Genomic DNA, 22,909 nt, shown 5'->3' on the forward strand with positions numbered 1-22,909 from the left:
CGACGCTCTCATGCCCTCCTCACGTCACCACCGTCTGACGCTCTCGCTCTCTCCACACGTCATCACCGCTCGACGCTCTGATACCCTCCACACGTCACCACCGTCTGACGCCCTCGTACCCACACGTCACCACCATCCGGCGCACTCACACCCACACGTCATCACCGCTCGACGCTCTCGTACTCTCCGGTACGGGGTTCGGTTCCCCGCGGCGCCGTTCGTTCCTGCCAGGGTGAGGGGCAGGCGACGCCATATGACCTCAGTAGCTGAGGACGTCGTAAAGCCCCCAGCCAAGCTGCCTACCCTCATAGATCATCCTTCGGTGATCTATATCCATCGGCTCGAGTCAGCAGTCCAGGTGTATTTTCTGCGATCAGATCACAACACCACCCAAGGACGGGCCAGTCCCAGCCAGGAGAGCCCTGTTTAAACAGTTGTGCAAAGCAGGACAGCTATGGAATGCTGCACGTAATCACAAGTGCAACACCGCTCGCGCTGTCCAACAATAGGAGCAGCCTTCGCAACACGAAATGTTCGAAAGTCTAGACTACGTAGACGTCGGACACAGCTGTTATTGTGGCATATGGCCACCCCATGGCCTAAAGGTAACCGGCAAGGCCACGCGACAGCCTATAGGTAACCGGCAAGGCCAAGCGATAGCCTATAGGTAACCGGCAAGGCCACGCGATAGCCTATAGGTAACCGGCCAGGTCATGCCATGGCCCGTCAGAGTGCTGACTAGTTGCTTCATCAACAGGCTGCATCTGAGCAAGGCCGGCCACGTGGGGACGACGTGCGGATACTTTCAAGACGATGCCTCAGTTCCATTGCAGGCAAAGTTAATCTGTAGGTGTTAGACTAATCGTTCATAAATTTATTATCATATGATAAATACGTCTTCTAACACGACTGAAGCCGTAAGACCCTCGCAACGGCATTCAAATCGTATACATTTTGAGTTTGAAGTGGGAGCAAGACGTCGCTTGTCCCTACCACGTAGCGTGCCCGTGGGTAAAAAGAGACAAAACCAACACGAGGACAGAAAGAACTCCAGGTGAGTCACCCAGACTGTTAACACGTAATCCCCACATAAGACGTATTCGTCGTGTTCACGAACGACTATCACAAAGCAGCTTGTGCTGCAACCAGAAGCAAAAGAAGGAACCACTCTGGCCGGCACAGGGTCAGCCAGTCCGCCTCACACTTCACCGCAATCAACCAGTGTGTCGGTCTGTGATCGCGTTCACCACAAAACATATTGGTGCCACCGCAGCTGTCCTCCGCCACATGGAAGGGCCAGACGCTCGCTGCGCCACCTATTGACTGGGGTCCAAGCAATGCTTGAATAAGGGCTACACAGATGTCCGTTGGCGAGTAGGTCGTCACGCTGGCAGGGGAGCGGCGAAGTTCCCGGTCAACACGGGGATGGGGCGCCACGCACACCACCTGCGCCGCTGTCCTGTACTGCCTGCTGGCCGCGCGCCACCAAGTGCTGCCTGCCGTCACGTTCGGAGCGTGGGCCGCAACCCCGGCCACTGGCATCACCGGTCGCCCATTTTCTGTATGAGCTCGTCACAGATGGCAGTCACCTCCTGGTTTTCGCGCTCCAGCTTGGTGGCCCGGTTTTCGGCCAGCTGTAGCCGTGCCGACATGCGCAGCGCCTCGGTCTCCTGGCTCTTCTGCTCCAGCACCATGTCCGATTGTAACCTAGCGACCGAACAAACGAGCATGGGGTGAATGGACGGCATAGCCGCACGGCAGGGCCGTGCAAGGTCGACTGAGATGAGTTGGCTATCGATTTTGCTCGGCACTACAACTCCACAGCTTGTTTAATTAGGCAACTGTGCGCACAGCCGAGCGAGCAACGGGCACGGCAACACACAATCATCCCGCAGAACTATGGAAGCTTCAGCCCGCCCCGACTGCCGCGGCGCTGAGCTGCAGTTGACCGCAATCCCCACCCTTCATGCCCCGGCGAAGTCCCTATCGTCAATCCGCACCGGTGCATGGTGTCCTCGGCGTATTGCTGCAGCATGTCGTACCGCTGCTGTTCACGCGACACCTGCGCCAGTGCCTGGTCCAGCTCCACGGCCACCAGCTCGCTGGTCTGCTTGTTCTCGGCCACCAGGGCCTTGCTCTTCTCGTACTTCCTGCCGGGCGGAGCAGCGCGGCGTCAGGGAGACGTGTGTTGGGAACGCGTCATAGTGGACGCCAGCACGCCAAGACACTTCTGGTGCAGCGGGCGATCAAGGATCGGCGGAGGCTCGGTCGCGCCGCAAAAGAAGAAGACAGACTGGGTGACAAATCGGACAAGACAGGAGCTATCAACGCAGACATACAAAAGGCCAAGCAGTTGACTTCCTGAAGAGACTTGAGGCAGTGTGGCTGGTTTCGAAAATGGTACACGTGCCCAAGGACCATCACGGCACGGCAGCGCACAACTAAAGCAAAACTTGTCGAATATTGCAAATGACAGAATGGGCTGGCCAGCCCAACGCCTATTTCTCAAACAGATTACTTCACCATCATGCAATCGCTGACGCCTGCATGGCCAAGCAGGAATGCACGAATCATAAATATGAAACTCAATACAAACACCCGGTGGAGGGGCCTCGCTTCTCGTCGTGCCCACCAGCCAGCGTTAGGTGGCGGATGGCCGGCCAGGGTGAAGGCGCAGGCGATTAGACGGCACAGACCGACAACACCCCTGTCGCCTGTCAGCTGCTCTCCCCACCGTGCGGCGGCCTCATCCCTCTGTCTCGCTCCGACCTTTCTCCCTGCATGAGCCGCCGACAACAGGCTCCTCATTCAGTTGCCACCTCCCCTTCCCTAGTCATCTTACATACTTAAATGATCCGAGGCCTCTCCCAAAATTTGTACGTTACATGGGACCTGTACTAGTGCCTCTGAAAACAGCCAACGCCTTGACGTCCCAAGTCCCAGAACCCTGTTGCAGCTCCCCTGCCGTTCTGATGTAATTTGCCCTCAGTGCGAGGCCAACACTGACCGGTGCAGGTCGGCGAACATGGCCTCGATGTTGGCCACTTCCTCGCGTGCTTCGTCACGCTCGGAGGTCAGTCGGCGGACGTCGGGCGCCTGCTGCGGCTCGCCGCCGCGGCTGGACGCCAGCCGCGCCAGAGACAGCATGTGCAGGTCCACCACCTGCGAACAAGCCCGGAGCACCGAGTCATCGACAGGTACGGGGTTATCGAGACTATCCCGTCGAGGTTAACGACTGGCCATCGGCCGCGACAGACACAGACTCACCGATCCGAGGTCGACACAGGCACGGACAGTAGTTGGTCACTGACCGAGACCGAACGCGGCGCTACCGACAGAGTCAGACACCGTGTCAGCGACGAGGTCAGACACCGTGTCAGCGACAGGGGCAGATGCCGTGTTACCGACAGGGTCGGACCCCGCGGGTTCGCCGGCGGTCTCCGTCGTACGTTATCGGATGGTCGGTGTACGGCTCGTGAGTCACTTGTCGCCATCTTAATTCGGACGCGTCGAATAAAACGACGGGTCGGGTGTAAGCCTCGTCTGAGATACGGCACAACTGATGCATCGATACGCACAGCCGTTCGCACGCGAATAAGCTGTGAGTGAATAACCTCGTGAGCAATACACTCGCACGCACGCTTACCTTAGACATCCTTTGCTGTGCGGTTTTCGAAGCAGCCAGCTGCTGCTTCAGCTTTGAGACTGCGTCTTGCAGCGTTTCAATGTCACGATCTCGCTTCCGGATCTGAGAACAAACCCAGGGCTTGACACTGGGGGGCAGCGGCGGCATACCAGCCGGAGCCGTGGCCTCGAGCTCGCACGGCCGCATACATACTTGAGCATAAGCCGGCCGGTAATAGCGCCACGTACTCTGGAGCTGTAGCTGGAGTTCTCCCACGGTGCAAACAGACCGGAACATTCCAATTTTTTTTAAAACTTTGAAAATGAGTTGTGATACCATTGAATGATCGTTATCATCAAGCAACGTCACCGCATACAACCGAGACAATACATTTCAGCTCATTCTTCTACAAGGCTGCATTTTTGTCCCTCCCCCTCGCCATTCCACAGACAGCCGGAGGCCGCGCCGAGCACTCACCTCTTCCCTGAGCGCCGCTTCCCGCGGAGACCCGCCCTGCTCGTCAGCCGGCGGCAGTTGCCTGGAGGCGACAGGAGCCGGCGCCGGAGCCGGCGCTGGTGTCTGCGCCGGCTCCTGCGCCAGCTCCGGCGACGGAGCCGGAGCCGGAGCCGGCTGGGCCACGTCCGGCGGCGGGCCGGCCGGCTGCGCGGCCGTCACCTGCTTCCGCTTTAGCGACTCCGGCGGTGCGGTGAACGCCATCGGCTGCTGCTTGGCCGCCGGCAGGGGCTTGTCCTTCACCGGCGCGTCATCGTCCTGCTGTGAGCTGTAGAGGGAGGGACGGCGGGGTAAGCGGTACGCCGGGGTCGCGCTCGAACTTCCAGTCTGGTCTTGCTGTAGGTTGCCAAGTACGAATAAATATAACACAAGCACTGTGTTCTACATATGCAAGGAAAAAGGATAAATCGTGCACTTGAGGTCTAGATCCGCTGCTGTACAATAAACGGGGAGGTTTTAATGCTCAAAACTACATCAAATCCCGATAATCTAAGAGCGTGTGTTTGAAACTGATGCCAATCGCTGCACCTAGAGCTATTCATTCCATCTTAATTTGATTGAATATCATTGTCTTCTATTACGAGTCGGCAACCGCCCGAAAATCCCGGATCAAAAATGACACATACTGCACGTAAATATCCCATTGCCATTCACATAAATATGTCGACCGCCTTCGTTCTTTTTTTTTTGCCTTCCCTTGTACTGGGAAGGCCATGTGCATCCAGAGGGATCTACAGTCTAGCACCTGTACCATAAAAGGTACAGGGGCTGCACAGATGCTACGGATGTGCTAACCTGATGTGAGGTTATGACCTTTCATTCATTTTAGCTGAGGGACTACCCAAAGCCAAACCCATACACCATGGACCAAACCCATACAATAACGCAGTAGCTCTTTCCGCTGGTTTGGTGGCTGGAGCGGTCTCTTTTCAACGGTTGAATAGCACATTGTGTGGGCGTAGGCCAACACCCAAACTGTTCATGACCAAAGGCATTCGAGACCACCGCATAGCGCCTAGTCCGTTAACATTCCCAGGCAAGGAAGACAACCTCCTTCACGGTGGCCAGTAATGCGCCCTTTACGGCATATTAATGCCCGCTCTGGCTCAGCGCCTGCGGGAGAATGGTGCCGGGTCTGGGACAGACAGGTAGGGTGGCGGCCAGTCAGCCAGCGGCCACCTGAGCATGTGAGCGAGCTCAGATCCCAGTGTTCTCCACTTCCAAGCACCGCAAATGCAACATATACAGGTATTGACTGAGCCCGCCGAAAAACCAACTAACCGATAGTATTTCATTGATTAATATTATAATTACACACACACACATATATATATATATATATATATATATATATATATATATATATACATATATACTGCGCATTAGTCAGGAGCGCTACGCCAAGAGGCGCACCATGGAAGTGGTGATGTTTCCGGCGTTCATGACTTGTATGAGTTGCTTAAGGGGTGTACGAACACGGTAGCCCCAAGGAGAATTCATTCGAAACTCTTATTAAATTTCTCACCCACTTGCACAACAATTTTCGTGAATACATCTCAATGATACAAAAATTCGAGATAGACAAGCAGGCGCGGATCCAGGATTTTGCCAAGGGGGGGGGGGCACGCAACATTGTGGGATCGCCTGAGTTTGGGTCCCCCAAAACATCCTTGCATTCCGGTCAGTGCATTTTAAGACAAAATTTTGTAGAGCGCACACACACACACACACACACACACACACACACACACACACACACACACACACACACACGCCACACACACACACACACACACACACACACACACACACACACATACACACACACACACACACACACACACATATATATATATATATATATATATATATATATATATATATATATATATATATACACACGGAAACCCATCCTACAGTGTGCAGCCCTGTAAAGCTAGGCGTGCCACGTATGCATATGCATGGAGCTCATTCATTCTCTACATATCACGTTTAGTCTTGTAATTTTGAGGCGAAGTGTTTCGAAACAACAGACAAAATTAGCTCGAATCGGCTACTAGCGATCATCTGAACCAAGCACGTACTTGATTCCTAGCTTTTTACAGCTAGCCGGCTGAGCCATATAATCAGCTGATGGCTGATGACTAATGCACAATTTTTCCTTCTTTCCTTTAGGAAGTTCAAAATATCCTAGCACTATAAATACGTTAAAAACGTGATGCACTAGCGTAATAAGCGTCACGCACTCAATAGCCAATGGAAATGACACATACGATTTCGGCGGCACGTAAAATCACGTTCGACAACTGCGCGTAAAAATTCATCGGCGCATATCCGACTGCTGCTCTAAGGCGAAGGTACCAAGGCCAATAGGACGGAGCTTCAGCAATCATGGGCGCCGCAGGAGACCAACAACCTGGCCCCCGTCAACAAGTATAGGGTCCTCAGAGCAAGCAAAAAGAGCCCAGGACTAACGTGGTAGGCCCCTAAACGACCAGTAGTGCTCCGTCAGGCTAACATATGGGACTCCGACAAGAGCACAGGGCACTCTGAGAAAAAGAAAATTGCCGAAGACCAATGTAGCTCATTAATGCTCCTGAGCGATCAAGAGTTTCCGGGCAGGCAACAAAAAGAACCTCGATACGAGTGAAGAGTCCTCAGCGAATGAGATCAAAGGGAAAGAGCCCTCGATGAAAGCAGAGCCCCTGAGCATCGAGTGTCTCGGTGTGTTACCTCATAAGCGCCCCAGCAACAGCACAAGACCCTCCAAGCAATTCGAAAGAACCTGAGACTAATATGAAGGGCCCCTGAACAACTGAGTGTACCCTGGCATATGGGACCCCTGCAAAGCCTATCGAGCCTTTCGGGTGAGTGGGAAGTATCCGTGGAGGAAGACCTGCATTGACCAAGAGTGCCCGGGCATGACAACAGGCAGCGTCCCAACGACAGCGTTAGGCCCTACGACAAAATGCAAAGAGATCAGGGGAAACGTGGAGAAAGCTCCTTAGCGCTCAGATTGACCCGGCAAATGGATATATGGGGTCAGGTTAATCAAAAGCGCAATGCCTCTCGACAGCGTAACGAGTCCCACAATTTTCCCCAAGCAACACCTTCTCAACCAGCCAAGACTTAACTTCATTTGCTTATGAACTCTTTCCTTTCACTAGCAATTGTTCTTAATCGTCTGTAGGCCCAAAGACGTCCAATTTTGTTGTTTTTGTCGTTAGAAAACTGCGTTCGTTCGGTCAGTTATGGCCCATTCGGAACCTTTAGGTCCCCTCGGCATGGTCTATGGAGACATGGTTCCATGCCTCCAGCTACCCTCTGCGTCCGTCACCGGCCCGAGCAGCTTAATGGATGGGTTCCGCCACGAACACCGGGCCATCCTTTCGAATAAGAAATGCTCACGATACAACGTGTATGTCTCCGAACGATCGAGTGTGTCCGGGCGGGTTGACGTATAGGGTCCACGTCAAGACCGTGGGGCCCTCCTTTCCAATGGGAAGTACCCAAGACCCATTATGGCCCCCGAATGATTCGGTGTGCCCGAGCTGATTGACGTATAGGGTCCCCGTCAAGAACGTAGGGCTCATATTATCAGCTGGCCCCGACAGGAGAGCGGGGATCTAAGATCCAATATACAGGGCCTGCGAACACTCCAGCATGGCCGAGGAGGCGAACAGATGATTCCCGACAAGTGCGTAAGGCCCTCCATTGAGATAGGAAGTATCCAGGATACAGTGTGGAGGGCCCTCGACTAATCGAGTGTGCACGAGTAAGTTAAAAGTTGGGGCCCTCGACAAGAGCGTAGCCCCCCCCCCCCCCTTCAGATAAGAATTACCAAAGACCCAGTGTGGAGGGTCCCCGAACGACCGAGTGCGCCCAAGCAGGCCATCAGATGGGTCCTCGACAAGAGAGAACGACCTTAAGCAAGTGGCAGAGGATCGAAAGCGCCCCAGACCAATTTTGAGGGCCCTGTGCATATAGCCAGTGTGTCAGTAGGCTAGCCGAGATGCGTGTCACGGTTCCCTGAGGAACCGAGAGTGCTCCGACAGAGTAAGATATGGGACCCCTGCTATAGCCCACAGAGCCTTTCTGGTGAATAGAAAGAATACATGGAAGAATCCGTGATTGACTAGAGTGTCCTGACATGCTAGCAGAAAGAGTCCAGGAACAGCGCAAGGCCCTCCAAGCAAATACAGAGAAATCAAGGGCAGCGTGGAACGCTCCTTAACGATCGGAATGACCCTGCAAACGGGCGTATAGGCCCCCCAGAAACAGCACAGGGCCCCTAGACAGTGCAATGAGGCTTAGAAGTCCCAATTAATAACTTTTTCGACTATTGATGAGTGATCTTACTTCTCGTGGAACTTTCACTTTCGCTTGCAGCTATTCTTGGTTGCCTCGAAACCCAGAGATGTTTCATTTTGTTCCGCTTTTTGATTGTTAAGAAACTGCACCTGTTCGGTCGGCCATGGCCCCCTAGGATCCAGTGAGCTCCTTCGGGACCCTAGGGGAGGCATGGCCCTGTGCTCCTCCCCCCCCTCTGGATCCGTCCCTGTAGACAAGCGGAATTGAACAAATTGGGGACCTAAGGTGCTATTTAAGCCATGGCAGGAATTTCACGTGCTTACGACGCGATAGCCTGGATATTCAGTGCCTTTTTAAGTTGTGTTCCCACTCACTGCTAATTCCGACAAACGCTCCCGGCTTGAAAAAAGAAGCTCGTTCTGTTCCAAGAACCCATTCCTTCAAAGCAAGAGAACACTTTCGGTGATATTTGAGGAAGAGAAGCCTCTCTTCTCGCCAAGAAAGCACCACGTGCTGTTGCAGTATCTGGAATGGTTTAACTTCTACCAAACATAGCAGCTTGCTGGCCAAACATTCCACAGCATAAATGCGAGGTCTCACATCGTACGCTCATACATCAAAGATGCTGTTCCTACTATAACGAATGGCCACGTATACCGCTGACGACGATGAGCTGGAACAAGCCGGAATACACAAGTTAAAACCGGTCATAACACATAATCCTGTTTTCGCCTGTCGGCAGAATATCACTTATAAGGCAGAGACTTCACGCTCATAAGCAAACGTTATTTCCCCAAGATCAGAAAAAACTCAAAATATTGCATCTGTTTTAGCAAGGCAGAACAGTAGACGATTATGGGACTCTGACGGCCGTGGGGGTCAAAGCCGAAAGGTTTGAGAAATTATTTGCAGTGACATGTCTCAACCATACCTAGTATCTTTTAGGTTTTTTAAGACGTTTAAAACCTTCCAGCCATCAAGACTGTTGGAGGCTCGGCGGCTCACTGGTTTGCCCTGCTTAGTACATATCACGCCTAGGCGTCTCACTGGCTTGCCCTGCTCAGTGCATGTCGCGCCTCGGCGACTCACTGGTTTGCCCTGCTCAGTGCATATCACGCCTCGGCGGCTCACTGGTTTGCCCTGCTCAGTACATATCACACCTCGGCGGCTCACTGGTTTGCCCTGCTCAGTACATATCACGCCTCGGCGGCTCACCGGTTTGCCCTACTCCGTGCATGTCACGTCTCGGCGGCTCACTGGTTTGCCCTACTCCGTGCATGTCACGTCTCGGCGGCTCACCGGTTTGCCCTACTCCGTGCTGGGTGCTGGGCGGCCTGGCCCGACATCAGGCCGCCCAGCACCCGGCTATATGATGTCAGACCACCAGGCATCAGCTGACGTGACGTCATCAGCCTGAGCCTTGAGCCACCTCCCCACATATAGTCAGGCCGGAGGCCGCCCAGGGGATTAAGAGAGGCCGCTCGGTGGCGGGCGCAGCGGGACTAGTCTCTGTCACCACAGAGCCGGTGCTGCGCCGTCACAGTCAGACCGGCACACCCTGGCCGCCCTGTCCAGGGCAGGGTATACACGAGCGGGGCAGGATGGCTGCTGAAGCCGCGACGCCCACTCCGTGACGTCATAGACCTCATAATTGAATCAGGAATAGTTGGAAGCGCTTACCATGCGCCTGAGTCATGGGCGCCCCGAAGGGTTCTTATCTTTCAGTGCAAATCTGACCACGTTGCAAAGCTGCAGGCTCGCGAGAACATAAATGCGGTAGTAATCACAACGGAAACGCAAGGATATGCTTTTGCCAAACCCGGCTGTGTGATGCCGAAGCTGTATTGCTGGCTCGCATTGGCAAAGATATGATCTTGTCAGACTGGCACGCTTGGGTCGAGCCAGGCCATTGGACTTTAAACACATTCGGTGGGAGCGACAGTTTGGTCGCACCGAACAGCCAGCCTGCAGCCGGGCACACCGACGGACATCACATATCAATGTCTACATCACCGTGTCAGTGGCAGCCGTCCGCCCTGATGAAGAGACGTCATCTTCCTCCGAGTGACACCTTTAGTTGATGCTTCTAAATGAAGTAAAAATGAGTTATTAAGAATTGTTATGACACGTGAAAAAAACGTTGGGTGACTACGCATATGGAGCTTTGATATCTATGGGTTGCGATGTTTTGCAAAGATGGTTTGTGATGTAGCCCTCATCAAGCGTGGCCTGTTGCGGAGACTCCGATCCCAACGCTCAGGTTGAGCAATTCCAGCGCAACCAGCAATTGATCCCGAGAAACATTCTATGGTGCCTCTCAGTGCCACACCATGGTCACCGTTGTTGCAGCTTCGCTCTGTTGGCCAGCTGCCAATTGGCCGTCGAAGCCAAATAGCAGTGCTTCGGATCACAATCGCCAGTCCGCCACACATTGGCCAGTGTCCCGCGCTCTACCAAAGCAGCTGTATGGCCGGCTGGACGCTTCACACTGCGCCAATGATGCTGTGACTGAGACCGACGTCTGCAACTGCCGAGGGGCTGAGTGAAGAAGTCGGGCAGTTATGTGCAGTTGCTGCCCGTGCTAAGCTAAGAGTCGCGTGGAGGTCCGTGACGCCATCTTCTCTTTAAAGTACCGGAGATGTTGCAAAAACACCCATCGAACAATGTGGTAAGTAGCAGACAGGAGGTTGGCAAAAAGCCGACAAAATACGCATCAAGGCCAGGAACAAATCACGGCGGCGGCGGCGGCTTACCATGGCATGAGGTCATTACCACACCGTCACACTCTGGGTAAAATGGTCTATGCGTTCGCGATCGCGTCCCGTGAGTCAAGCAAGTCACATTTCAGCAGCCAAATCAGATACAGCCAGCACAGGGAGGCTACAGCCTTCTTTGGTGCAATGGCTGCAGTTCACCGCAGTCGAAGCAATATCCCGGGAGCCATAATGGACGGTCAGCAGGTGACAATGAGCAACGAACAATGAACCATGATGGACCGAAGGTAACGAAATATTTCCAAGCGAGACAAGCTGGACGGACCAGCTTTAATGGGGACCAGCTGAGCGGCGCGTTGCTCGCCAGTGTCCGTCACGAGTGGGAAGCAGCAGCCTGAAGGACTGGAGCCGGCGGCGCCGAGCAGGGCGTCTGGCGGCGGCGACGCTGGCGGAACCGCAGCCTGGAGGCCGGCCGGGCTCGACGGCCGTCAACGGCCGTGACGGTCGGCCCAGACTGGCAGCCAGCGCCGCTATCGACCGGAGCCGTATCGACCACAGCGGCATCGACCGTAGCGACGCCGACCACAGCGGAATCAACCGCGGTGATCACGGCGGAGAGGATTCAGGTCTCGCGTCCGGCTAATCTGAGGCCCGACCGACCGGTGGTCACACATAACGATTTCGATAGCATCGACCCGTTCGGCCTCCGACAGGGGCGCGGCTTGGGGCTGGTCGGGCCCTCTCAGGCCGCAGTCTAGCAGGGCGGAGGACTCTCTCTCGCCAGGCCGCCGGCCCTCGTAGTGTCGACAGTCGGCGATTGTCCAGAGACGGGCCGCGGCTGGCCGGACGGAGCCCATAAAAGGCGGCAGGGGCGCGGGCGGCCCGTGCAGCCGGCTGAGTCACGAGCGCGCCATCATCAGGCCCGCACCACCACGACGGCGGCCCGACCTTGACACGGATGACCCGGCCGCTGGTCGGGGCCGATCAGCCTCCAGCCGGGACGGACCAGGCGGCGTGTTTGGTCTACAATCAACGCCAACCACCCGAGAGAGCGACGCCGAGGCCACTCCAGGAGGCGGCTCCGGGGGACGAGGCGGCTCCGGGGGACGAGGCGGCTCCGGGGGACGAGGCGGCGCGTCAGAGCGCTGCGTGTGCAGGCCGGCGGCGGCGGCGGCGGTGTAGGGTGCGCCGGCGCGCGCCGGCCACCGCCGCCCGCACTCAATGTAAACGACGGCGGCGGCGCCACTTTCTCCCGCACCGGGCAGCCCGAAAGGGGCGCCTTGGGAGCTCAACTACGGAAATTCAAACACAGGAGTGAACATCAAGGCAGACTGCTCAGCTCAACTTTCACTCTGGACGCAAAACAACACACGCACCACGTACCAACACCAACAGCACCGCGCTTCGGGACTCGCCCTCTTTACTTCACAAACACACACACAGCGACGCCACACGCCGTTCACCGCCGGGCTCCGTTTCCCCTCCGCACACCGCTGTCGTGGACCCCACCTCCAGCGCATGTAGACGAACTCGTCGTCGGCTCGCAGTGAAGACAGGGTCATCGCCAGTGGTCACCACAGGCGGGCCCAGGCTCGGGCGCCTTCTCAGCAGGCTGCCGAGGCCGCACGCAGCGCGCACCAGCACCGGCCGTCAGCGCTTAGAGCTGGCGGCCCGCTCCGCGTGAGCCGCGCGCGCCGCGCCACCGACTGCCGGCCGCGCCGCGCCGCGCCGCCAGCTGACTACGACCAGCGGGGCAGCACCACACGAGCGCGGCCGGCGGGGGCGGCGCGACACGCCACGGAGGCGGCCGGCGGAAACACACGCAGCGCCGCCGCCGCACAGGCAGCAGTTAATGCGCCGCCGCCACCGCTGCCGCACGGAACGGCAGGTGCTGGGAAGCAATCGGCGGCTACTCACCGCCGCGGCCCAGCTCTCCAGTGTGGCGGATCCGGGTCCGAGCCGCCGCAGGGGCGGAGCGCCGCGGCGCGGCGGGCGTGGCCGGACCGTCTGTCAGGGAGCAGGGCACGCCCGCAGCTGGCCGCCGCGGCCGCCGGCTCAGATGGTCGGTCGCGCCGCACGCCGACTGTGGCGCCTTGTGTGACGTCAAATGGCACGGTAAAAATACGAACCTTCAGCTGCTTCTGCACGGGCACGACAGTGAGCGGCCGTGGTCAACATCAGGATGGCACCGATGCAACAGCGGGACCATTGCCAAGCCCGGCCGCTTTGCTTCCCACTGTTGTCCAAACGCCGTGGCTGAGCGGCGGCGGCAGGCCTGAGGACGCTGCCGCTGAGAAGATCAACAGTCCCCGCCTCTGGACCAGACTGTTCATTGCCTCACTACGCTTCTGGACCGACGTGGCAGCACTTCGCTTTGGCAGTCTGCCATGGCCATTGAACAACAAAGAAGCCCACCGTGACGTCACCACGGCGGCTGCCATGACTCATTGGAAATGGCGGGTTCTGGCCAGACCGAGTGAGCCCGCGGCGGGCCTGTTGGCGCGCTCCTGGCATGGTGCTGCCATCTATGAGTAGCCGTCGTCAACAGCAGTGGGCGGCCCCGTCCGGCAGCCGATCCCGCGGCGGCTGAACTCCCATACGATCGGGATTATCAAGAGGAAGCGAGGCCGTAAGGTCGTGAAATGAGCACTGTCAATGCGACAACTGTATGTGCCGACGTCAGCGCATTTGGCGTCCGGCCATTCAACAACACAGAACCGCCCATGACGTCACGACGGCCGTGGTCGTTAGGAGATCGTGTACGGCGCGTCCCAAACGGATCACAGTCCTTTCAAGCTGGATCTTTTTCAACAATCAAGTTCTTAATTGGAACGTTAAGAACGCCCCAGGCCGCGGTTTACCCGCTTTGCTGCTGTCACCAAAATCGACTATGCCTGGGTCAATTGCGGAATTGGGACATGTAGATTCATCCATAAGTCACGTCACACATTCTCGGGAACTATTCATATCCCTGTCTACACACTGGTTATGCTGGGCGACCCCTGGTTACGTCACTGGTTATGCTGAGCAGCCCCCTGGTTACGTCACTGGTTATGCTGAGCGGTCCCTGGTTACGTCACCGGTTACGCTGGGCGACCCGCTGGTTACGTCACTGGTTAGGCTCGGTGCCCCTGATTATGTCATGTTAAGCGTAGCGTCCCAAAAAGAAACGCCCGTTGGGCCCCGATTGAGGTAGAGATGCGACACAAGAGACGGGCTTGATGTTGATTATACGAGTAAGCCAAAGATAACTAGCGTTAATATTCTATGTTGTTTTTAAAGGTTTTAACACTTTTTGCGCCCACACCTAGGCGCAACGCTTCGCTGCCCGAAATCTCCACTCGCCTTCTTGGTATGCTTCCGCTTAGCCCATAACCCCCTCCCTTTCTCCATGAGTTAAACAATTTATGGTTGGCCCCTATCTTCTCGAGTCGGGATCGGCGTCGACTCTTAGCTGTGTTGAACTACCCAGGGAACAACCTGACCCAGTTGCATGTCCACCCCTTGAGTTGTCGGGGCTGGAACAGAATCCGCTGAAGTGGCATTAAACGCAACTATGATACCTTCTCCAGCCTAAAGCCTTCCTCTGTAGTGGGAGAGTGGGTGATCAATCCTTTGCATGCTTTCCGGAGAACGTTGGGAGCCAAAATATGCGATGTGGAAGACCTATTGTTCATTTTCAACTGTGATCATGAGCAATCGCAATCATGTCTACCGCCGTTCCATAGCCTGGTGCTGCCCAGGTTAAGCATCGATTATCAGCCCAAATTTCAAAGGTCAACGAGATGGCACGGCAGTGTCTCTGAGCACCCAGCATTGGGACCTAGAGGCCGTTCGCAAACGCAGTCACTTCAACCTGACGCCATATTCCAACATGCCCGGCAGGAAGCAGCACACGCTGTACCGTTCCACTACCGGTCATTAAGTGCACAACCTAGACCAAGCCAGACGGTCATTACGAGCACACGCTGTACCGTGCCACTTCCCGTCATTAATTGCACAACCTAGACCGAACCACTGACGGCCATTAAGAGCACACGCTGTACGTTGCCACTGAAGATCATTAAGAGCAAAGCTGGACTGAGTCACTGACGGTCATTAAGAGCTCACGCCGTACCGCGCCATTGCCGGTCATTGAGAGCACACTCTGAACCAAGCCACTGACGGTCATTAAGAGCACAAGCTGGACCGAGTTACTGGCGGTCAATAAGAGCACACTCTGGACCGAGCCACTGACGGTCATTAAATGCACAAGCTGGACCGAGTTACTGATGGTCATGAAGAACACACTGCACCTTGTTACTAAGGTCAGTAAGAGCGTGCTGCACCGTGCCACGGGGGTCACTAAGAGCACACTGCACCGTGCCACGGGTGTCACTAAGAGCACACTGCACCGCGCCACGGGGGTCATTAAGAGCACACTGCACCGTGCCACGGGGGTCATTAAGAGCACACTGCACAGTGCCACGGGGGTCACTGAGAGCACACTGCACCATGCCACGGGGGTCACTGAGAGCACACTGCACCGTGCCACACACAGCTGAGAATAGCACATTGTGGTGTAATGCATGTGTCGAGAGCAGTACACTGTACCGTACCACGCGCCGCCGATAATGGCGAAATGTACCGCGCCACACACGCCGAGAGCGGCCCACGCGCAGGGGCATCACATGCGTTCACTCCCCAGGAATCAATACTTCGGCAGCCGAACGGGCGGCGCTGGCCGGGTCACTGACCTCGCCATGGCCTCCAGCGGTGTCCACCGGAGACGCGTCATCGGCACTGGCCACCTTGACCTGACGTGACCTAACCTGGCACCGGGGGCAGCCCCTTGCCAGGGGCGGCGCCACGTCCGCCCACGGCCCTGGCACACCGAGAGACCACTGACGAGCGCTGCCCAGGCCGACGGCGGCGCTCGATGCGATCGTGACGTCACCGACGCACGATGTGATGACGTCACCGTCGGTGATCGTGAGGCTGCCAGCGCAGCAGCTCTGAGTAGCGTGGGTGTGCTAGTGGGGACCGATTTAACACTGCGACCCCCTGCTGGAGGGCTACAAGGCGCTGGCCAGGCATAACAATAGTGACTACGGTATTCGACCAATAGACCCACTGACTAGTGCCGCCACACTCCGCTGGAAACCAGGGTCAGTGAAAGTTTCGTGCGGCGGAAATGGAGCCCAGATCGCTCAATCTGGACACCAGCCTTCGATCGCCTAACCAGTGGCGCCCGAACCGGAGAGCGAGACGGACTCGGCCTACTACCTGCGGCTGAGCGGCCAGCAGCATGACCTGCCGGCACCGTCATTGGTTGACCAGCGCGACAGCCGAACTGAGACCCGGACTTACAAGCCAGCCGTAACCGAGCAGACAGCGGTCAGACGGACAGACAGCCCGGTTGCCCTAGCCAAGGACTTATCAACCAGCGAGGCAGCTGGCCATCCGTCCCGCAGCGTCGCGGCGTCGCCGGATGTCCCTGGGCAAGGTCACGGACCATCGCCCGGCCGGCCGGCTGCGCGGATCCGCCCGCACGGGCGCGGGACAGGACCGGCACGAGCCAACCCGTCACACCACGCCGCCCGGCCGGCCGGCTGCACGGATCCGCCCGCACGGGCTCGGGACAGAGCCGGCACGAGCCAACTCGTCACACCACGCCGCCCGGCCGGCCGGCTGCACGGATCCGCCCGCACGGGCTCGGGACAGGACCGGCACGAGCCAACCCGTCACACCACGCCGCCCGGCCGGCCGGCTGCACGGATCCGCCCGCACGGGCGCGGGACAGGACCGGCACGAGCCAACCCGTCACACCATGTCGCCCGGCCGGCCGGCTGCACGGATCCGCCCGCACGGACGCGGGACAGGACCGGCACGAGCCAACCCGTCACACCATGTCGCCCCGGCATGAATAAGCCACACCAGTAATTAACGGACGACCGGGGAGACCGAGTTGGCCACGTTTCTAGCCGCGATGATATAACCGATGACGTGGCAGTAATGGGTATCCAGACGCCGGGGCCGTGTTGTATGCTATGCAGTAGTGTTCGTTGGTTAGCTCAGCAATCGAAATGGTTTAAAGCAATATTTGATGGCAGGGTCATTACCACGTTCGTAATTCAGGTGGAAAAGTGACCGAGAAGTGCAGAGACATTCTTGATTTATATCTTGCACGCACCCCTCCAATGGTTTTATAAAGTGTTTAAAAGAGAGCTTATTTCATTTGATATAAGGTGAGAAACGGGTATACTTGTGCGACCGAGCATTCGCAAATCATACACGGATTGGGGCAAGATGGGACAGCTTGGCACAAACAAGTATATTGAAGCCCTCAAATCACGTCAGTACGAAAACCTTACAACAGCCGAATTTCATTTTTTCAAGAAACTGCTTCTGGAGGTTGCCTGGCCTGTGGGAGCGGGATAGTCGTTCACATGTACAGTTTGCTCATTAATTTACTTGATTTATTTTGGGCTGAAGCTCCGAAAGCCTTCGCTGAAGTAAGAATATAATCACTGACACATGCGACGTCGGCAGGTACGGCTCACGGTACTCAGATGTTACGAAATACTAAAACTACCTGCACAGATAACTGGCACAAGAAGAGTTAGCAGCCATCAACGACATTGTTGACGGCGAAGGCCAGATGGCATCGTTTAAACAGGTAACAGATACATTCTACAACTGAATGTACTGTTTTACACACGCAAGTGGAGCTTGATATGAGGTAAAAACAATACAGTCAAAGACTTACGTAGCGTTATACCAAGAGATAGGACCAGTACAATTGGAAGCTGATAGGATCGGGCCCACCATTTCAACATGAGGAACTAAACAGATCGAGGCATCTTTCAGTTTATGCCGAGATGGTCCACCGTCTGATTCTCATCATATCTTGGCTTAACAAACAAGCACAAAAAGTGTCGCTACAAGCAGAAGGTCGCTATAATTGGTATACGAGATTTACCAACGTGTAGTAGATGCATGGCACAGGTCAGCAGCCTAAAAGGAGCACAACCTATGGGATTATGAATAAGTACACATTTGGGGGTAAATATTGCAAGATATGTAACTGGTCTTGACGTTCTGCCCACCACGGAAGAACATCACAGATGCCCACATCCTCCGCTTCGTAATGTGTGGTGAATGTGAAAACCAATACGCAGTTCGTGTCTATTTGGCATTGGCAAAGTTCATCACTCATAAAGAAAAAGAGGTAACGTTGAAAAAAACCCGTGTTATGATAGAGCCAACAGGCATCTTTCGGACATTCTGTGACCATAACATATCCCCATGTTACTGGGCGGCAGTTCTGCAGTACACCGGCTGCAAATATCATCTTAACAAGCGACAGCATCGGCCGTAATTCCCAGATCAAAACTTTCTCGTGCATGTCCATCGCCAACTTCCGGCCATGTCGGCTCAGCTCGGCACAAAGCACTGCAGTCTTCTCAGGGGAAGCCTTGGAGGTCTAAGTCTATGTTGAAAATTGACCCGCCGACTGTCCAACCGCGCCCAGTCCCACGCTGATGGGACGCCGCCGACTGTCCGACTGACCCCAGTCCCACGCTGATGGGACGCAGCCGACTGTCCGGCTGACCCCAGTCCCACACTGATGAAACGCCGTCGACTGTTCGGCGGATTCCTGTCCCACACTGATCAAATGCCGCATGCCCTCCGACCGGCCCCAGTCACAACTGATGGGACGCAGCCGACTGTCCGGCCGGCCCCAGTCCCACACTGATGGGACGCAGTCGACAGTCCGGCCGGCCCCAGTCCCACACTGATGGGACGCCGCCGACTGTCCGACTGACCCCAGTCCTACGCTGATGGGACGCAGCCGACTGTCCGGCCGTCCCCAGTCCCACACTGATGGGACGCGGTCGACAGTCCGGCCGGCCCCAGTCCCACACTGATGAAACGCCGCCGACTGTCCGACTGACCCCAGTCCCACGCTGATGGGACGCAGCCGACTGTCCGGCCGGCCCCAGTCCCACACTGATGGGACGTAGTCGACAGTCCGGCCGACCCCAGTCCCACACTGATGGGACGCCGCCGACTGTCCGGCCAGCCCCAGTCCCACACTGATGAAACGCCGCCGACTGTTCGGCGGATTCCAGTCCCACGCTGATGGGACGCCGCCGGCGGCGACGGAAGCCGGCTGCCCGGGCCGCCGAGCGACGCGGACAGACGGGACGCCAGCAGAGGGGAGAGAGGAGCTGGAGCGCGACCACCCTCATCGGTCTCACCACCGGATATACCAGGCCGCGACCGCAGCACAGGCAGCGGGCGCTGCTGTCACGCTAACCGCCCTTCCCTGCATCTAAAGACAGCCAGGGGAGCTGACGAGGGGCGGGCACAGGTGTCTCGGGGCGACGGAGGCGGCCGCGTCGCGATGGCGCACCGGACGGCGCTCGTGACCGGCCCGTGTTACGGCCAGGAGGCAGACGCCCTGCAGACGGGCAGATACGGCCATCAACGGCCCAGCGGTACAACGACCCGAGCCTCCGTAGCGGCCCCGAGTGCCAACGTCGCGTAGCTGTACAGAAACATAGCGAGCAGGCATATCCGACCGGTGCAAAGACATGACAGTCTGATGCGTCGCAGCGGTGCTGAGAATTAATGCCCGGCCGCGGCGTGGAGGCGCACACGCCACCGTCTGACGTCTGACGTCTGACGTCTGACGCGCCGCCGGCAGCGCCGGCAGCGTCGGCAGCGCGGCCGGCCTGAGGGCCCGGCAGCGCTGCAGGGACCCGCTGCCTCGACTGCTGCGCCGCTCAGCGGTCTGCTACGCTCACGCGGCCGGCGTGCGGGCTGTGATGAACGGAAGCGACATCCGGACTCGACTCCACGAGGCCGTTCACTCCGCGGCCACCGAGGCCGGCTGGTGGGCGAGGGCGGTCGGGCCGCGCGCCGCCCGACGTGACGGGCGCGCCGGCCCCGGCCGGCCGACTGCCATTGTCCGGCCGGGCGCCCTTGTTCTCGATCGGCGCGAACGCGACACACGACGGTGTCGCGTCGACTCTGGCACAGCCCCGATAGCACGTCAGCGAGGTGCCACGTGGCTGGGTTGGCAGGCGATTCCGGCGAGAGCTGGCGATGACGGAACGGCTAAGGGGGACGCGAAGGTCGGGCCAATCGAAGCCATGGTAACGAGCCGCACGAATAAAACGGGCGAGCTGTTTGGTGGAGTCCGCTGACGTTGATTGGTATCCCAGTGGTCGGATGTAGACAACCCATGGATACAAACGGAAACCGACACAAATCGGTTTCATAAGCCTGTATGCTGCCATACAAGGCAAGACAATAGACATCGTCCCAAGCATACTTCAGTTCTGGGAATGCGAAGCACATGTGCAATGCCCATTCTTTCCTTCCTGTAAGCAGGGTGTGCTTATGTCCAATCACACCCGGCCTTGTGGTGCGAGGCAAGCCATTTGCTCGATAAGCCTGTCCCGACCTTCACAACCATTCTGTCAGGTCCTGGCGCCCCCTGACACCTGAACAACCTGATGTTAGCAGAACTGGCATGACAATTCGATCGTAGTGTCTTTGAGAGGCAACTGGTAAGTCAGCCATGAAATTCAAATTTGAAACGCTATGATGAAACAAGTAGCATGATAACACTTCAGTAACCAGGACGGCGTTTAACACTTATTGGCGATATGGGTCGTTTAAAATTGGGCAACAATAGTCCTCGGCAAAAAAAGAAACACGTAAACTGTCCTTGATTATTATGATTTCTGTACAAAATTGAATGTGAAAGTCTTAAAGAGACATTTAAGAGCGCCGTAATGCACAATTCATTTGTGCTCCATGCTGTCATATTTTGATGCGAAGCATAAAGTTTTAAATGAAGGTTCTTTACACGCTATCACAAAATCGCGGCCCATCCAAAACCGAGCGTGTATATGAAAATGTTATACGTAACGGAAGATAATATTGAGTATCAGAAATGGTTTGCGGGAAGGGAAGGCATTTGGCAAAAAAAAAAAACAACAAGAAAACGCGCAAATGCAGAAATACATGTTCCTCCAATGGTAATTTTCAAAACATGACCTACAAAACAGCACAGCCTGTAATGGCATTGTTACCAGCGTCAACGTTCATTGTTCCCAGCGTCAGCGTGCTTGTGCAAGTCGTAAGGGTCTGTCGTCTCTGCTGGCGCTGCTTCTTCGTCGCACTGTAATATTCATAATTCAAGAAGTGCCCATAAAAGAGAAGGCAAACACATTCACAACTCCTCTGCAGTATGTGGTCTGGAAGCTTGTAAACCTGTTAGGGGTCATGTGACACGACGCTTCACTCTAAAAATATTGTTTTGCAGGGCGTTGCGAAAGCGGCTTTCATATACCGCAGATTCCAGCATGACTGGTTTCCAGCCTCTTTTCCTAACCATCTTTGCTCAAACAAATGAACACAAGGGCGCACCCCAGCTTTCGAGAACAAATAAAGGCAATGCATTGGATGCCTGCAGATATGGACCACGGGAGGCAAAACATGCGACAGCCACATTTAAGCAATCTGTTCTTTCAAAGGCGGTGGAAGAACATGGAGAGGGTGAGGTGGGGGGAGAGGGCGAGGGCCAGTCCACCCGCTTCTGGAAAAGCAAATGCTGACCCCAAAAAACGACGCACGGAAAGCCACGTGGAATGGTCCCATTTATCTCCTATCTCCCCCATTATAGAATTTGTTGTCCCAATGTTTTCCGGTAGCATTCTGGGAAATGGTAGTCACTAGATGAGCCGCAGGCGAATGCCTACTGATATCGTCATGCTAATGGTTCTCGGACTCTAAAGAAAATGACAGGCGCGATGACTCATCAACAATGAACGCGAAGTTTTCCGTTGTTTTCGGTACAATATGAGACAAAGGTGGTCTGAAGTGTTGCGAAGAGAAAGCGCCAATTGACCGGTAGGGTCGCCAGCCAGGAACACATCGCGCTCACACACACACACACACACACACACACACACACACACACACACACACACACACACACACACACACACACACCGGCATCATGCCATGCTGGCCGAGCGCCAGGGGCGCTGACTCATTGTTGACCGAAGATCCCAACCGCGAGCCTCGCCACCCACTCCAGATTGATAGCGCCAGGCGAGCAACGGCGCCGCCCGATCGCCTGCGGACAGGACCGCCGGCCTACCTGTGGAGCTGCATCCGATCAAACTCGATCTCGAGCGAGTGGTCCGAGTAGTGGTCTGAGTCGGTGGCGTACTCGCCGACGGCGATCAGGCTGTCCGTGTCGCCGTCCGCCCCCAGCAGGCCGGCCTCCGGCGGCTCGCTCGACTCCGAGCGGCGCTCCTGGGAACGGGCACGGCCGGCGCCGGCGGCCGCGGCCGGCCTCCTCCGGTCGACCGGCGGCGGCGGCCACTCGGCGCCCCTCTCCCCCGCCCGCTCCGAGCCGTTCGCCGCCGGCGTGGGCCGGATGGCGGCCACGGAGCGGGGCGGCCGGACGCCGCGCGCAGGGGCCGCGACGGGCTGCGGCTCGGCGTCGGCGGTGTCCGATGCCGGTGACTGTCTCGCTCGGATCTCAGACCGCCTGGGTCTGGTTGGCGACGCGTCCGGCGCGGTCAGCTCCACCTCACGCCGCGAGCTCGGCGCGCCGGCGGCCGGCTGCGACGCTCTGCCGACCGGCGAAGCGGCCGTCTCGGGACTCAGCTGGCGTCGCGGCGTCGTGCTGCCGCTCTTGGCTGCGCTGCTGGAGCCGCGCGAGCGCGCCGGGCTGCCG

At 56.7% G+C, this 22,909-nt stretch overlaps 1 protein-coding gene across 1 annotated transcript; it reads right to left on the reverse strand.

Annotated features, from left to right (window-relative positions):
- Window positions 1–346: 346 nt before the first annotated feature.
- On the reverse strand, window positions 347–22,520 carry LOC119111745 (transforming acidic coiled-coil-containing protein 3). The gene is made up of 6 exons (XM_037235545.1): window positions 22,325–22,520; window positions 4,103–4,406; window positions 3,647–3,748; window positions 3,008–3,162; window positions 2,001–2,150; window positions 347–1,707 (listed from the first exon to the last, which is right to left on the reverse strand). Exons 1-6 carry the CDS (start codon window positions 22,336–22,338, stop codon window positions 1,542–1,544), a joined length of 891 nt encoding a protein of 296 aa, XP_037091440.1. The 5' UTR covers window positions 22,339–22,520; the 3' UTR covers window positions 347–1,541.
- Window positions 22,521–22,909: the final 389 nt, after the last annotated feature.

The sequence above is a fragment of the Pollicipes pollicipes genome, unplaced genomic scaffold, assembly GCF_011947565.3.
Source record: "Pollicipes pollicipes isolate AB1234 unplaced genomic scaffold, Ppol_2.1 Scaffold_7261;HRSCAF=8764_pilon_pilon_pilon, whole genome shotgun sequence".
Lineage (NCBI taxonomy): Eukaryota > Metazoa > Arthropoda > Thecostraca > Pollicipedomorpha > Pollicipedidae > Pollicipes > Pollicipes pollicipes.

Bases quoted from the DNA above. Each gene is read 5' to 3' on its own strand.
- LOC119111745 (XM_037235545.1), bottom strand. The intron at 3,163-3,646 runs GTAAGCGTGCGT...GCTTGTTCGCAG, and splicing joins CACAGCAAAGGATGTCTAAG to GTGGTGGACCTGCACATGCT. The intron at 2,151-3,007 runs GTCAGTGTTGGC...TCCGCCCGGCAG, and splicing joins ATGTTCGCCGACCTGCACCG to GAAGTACGAGAAGAGCAAGG.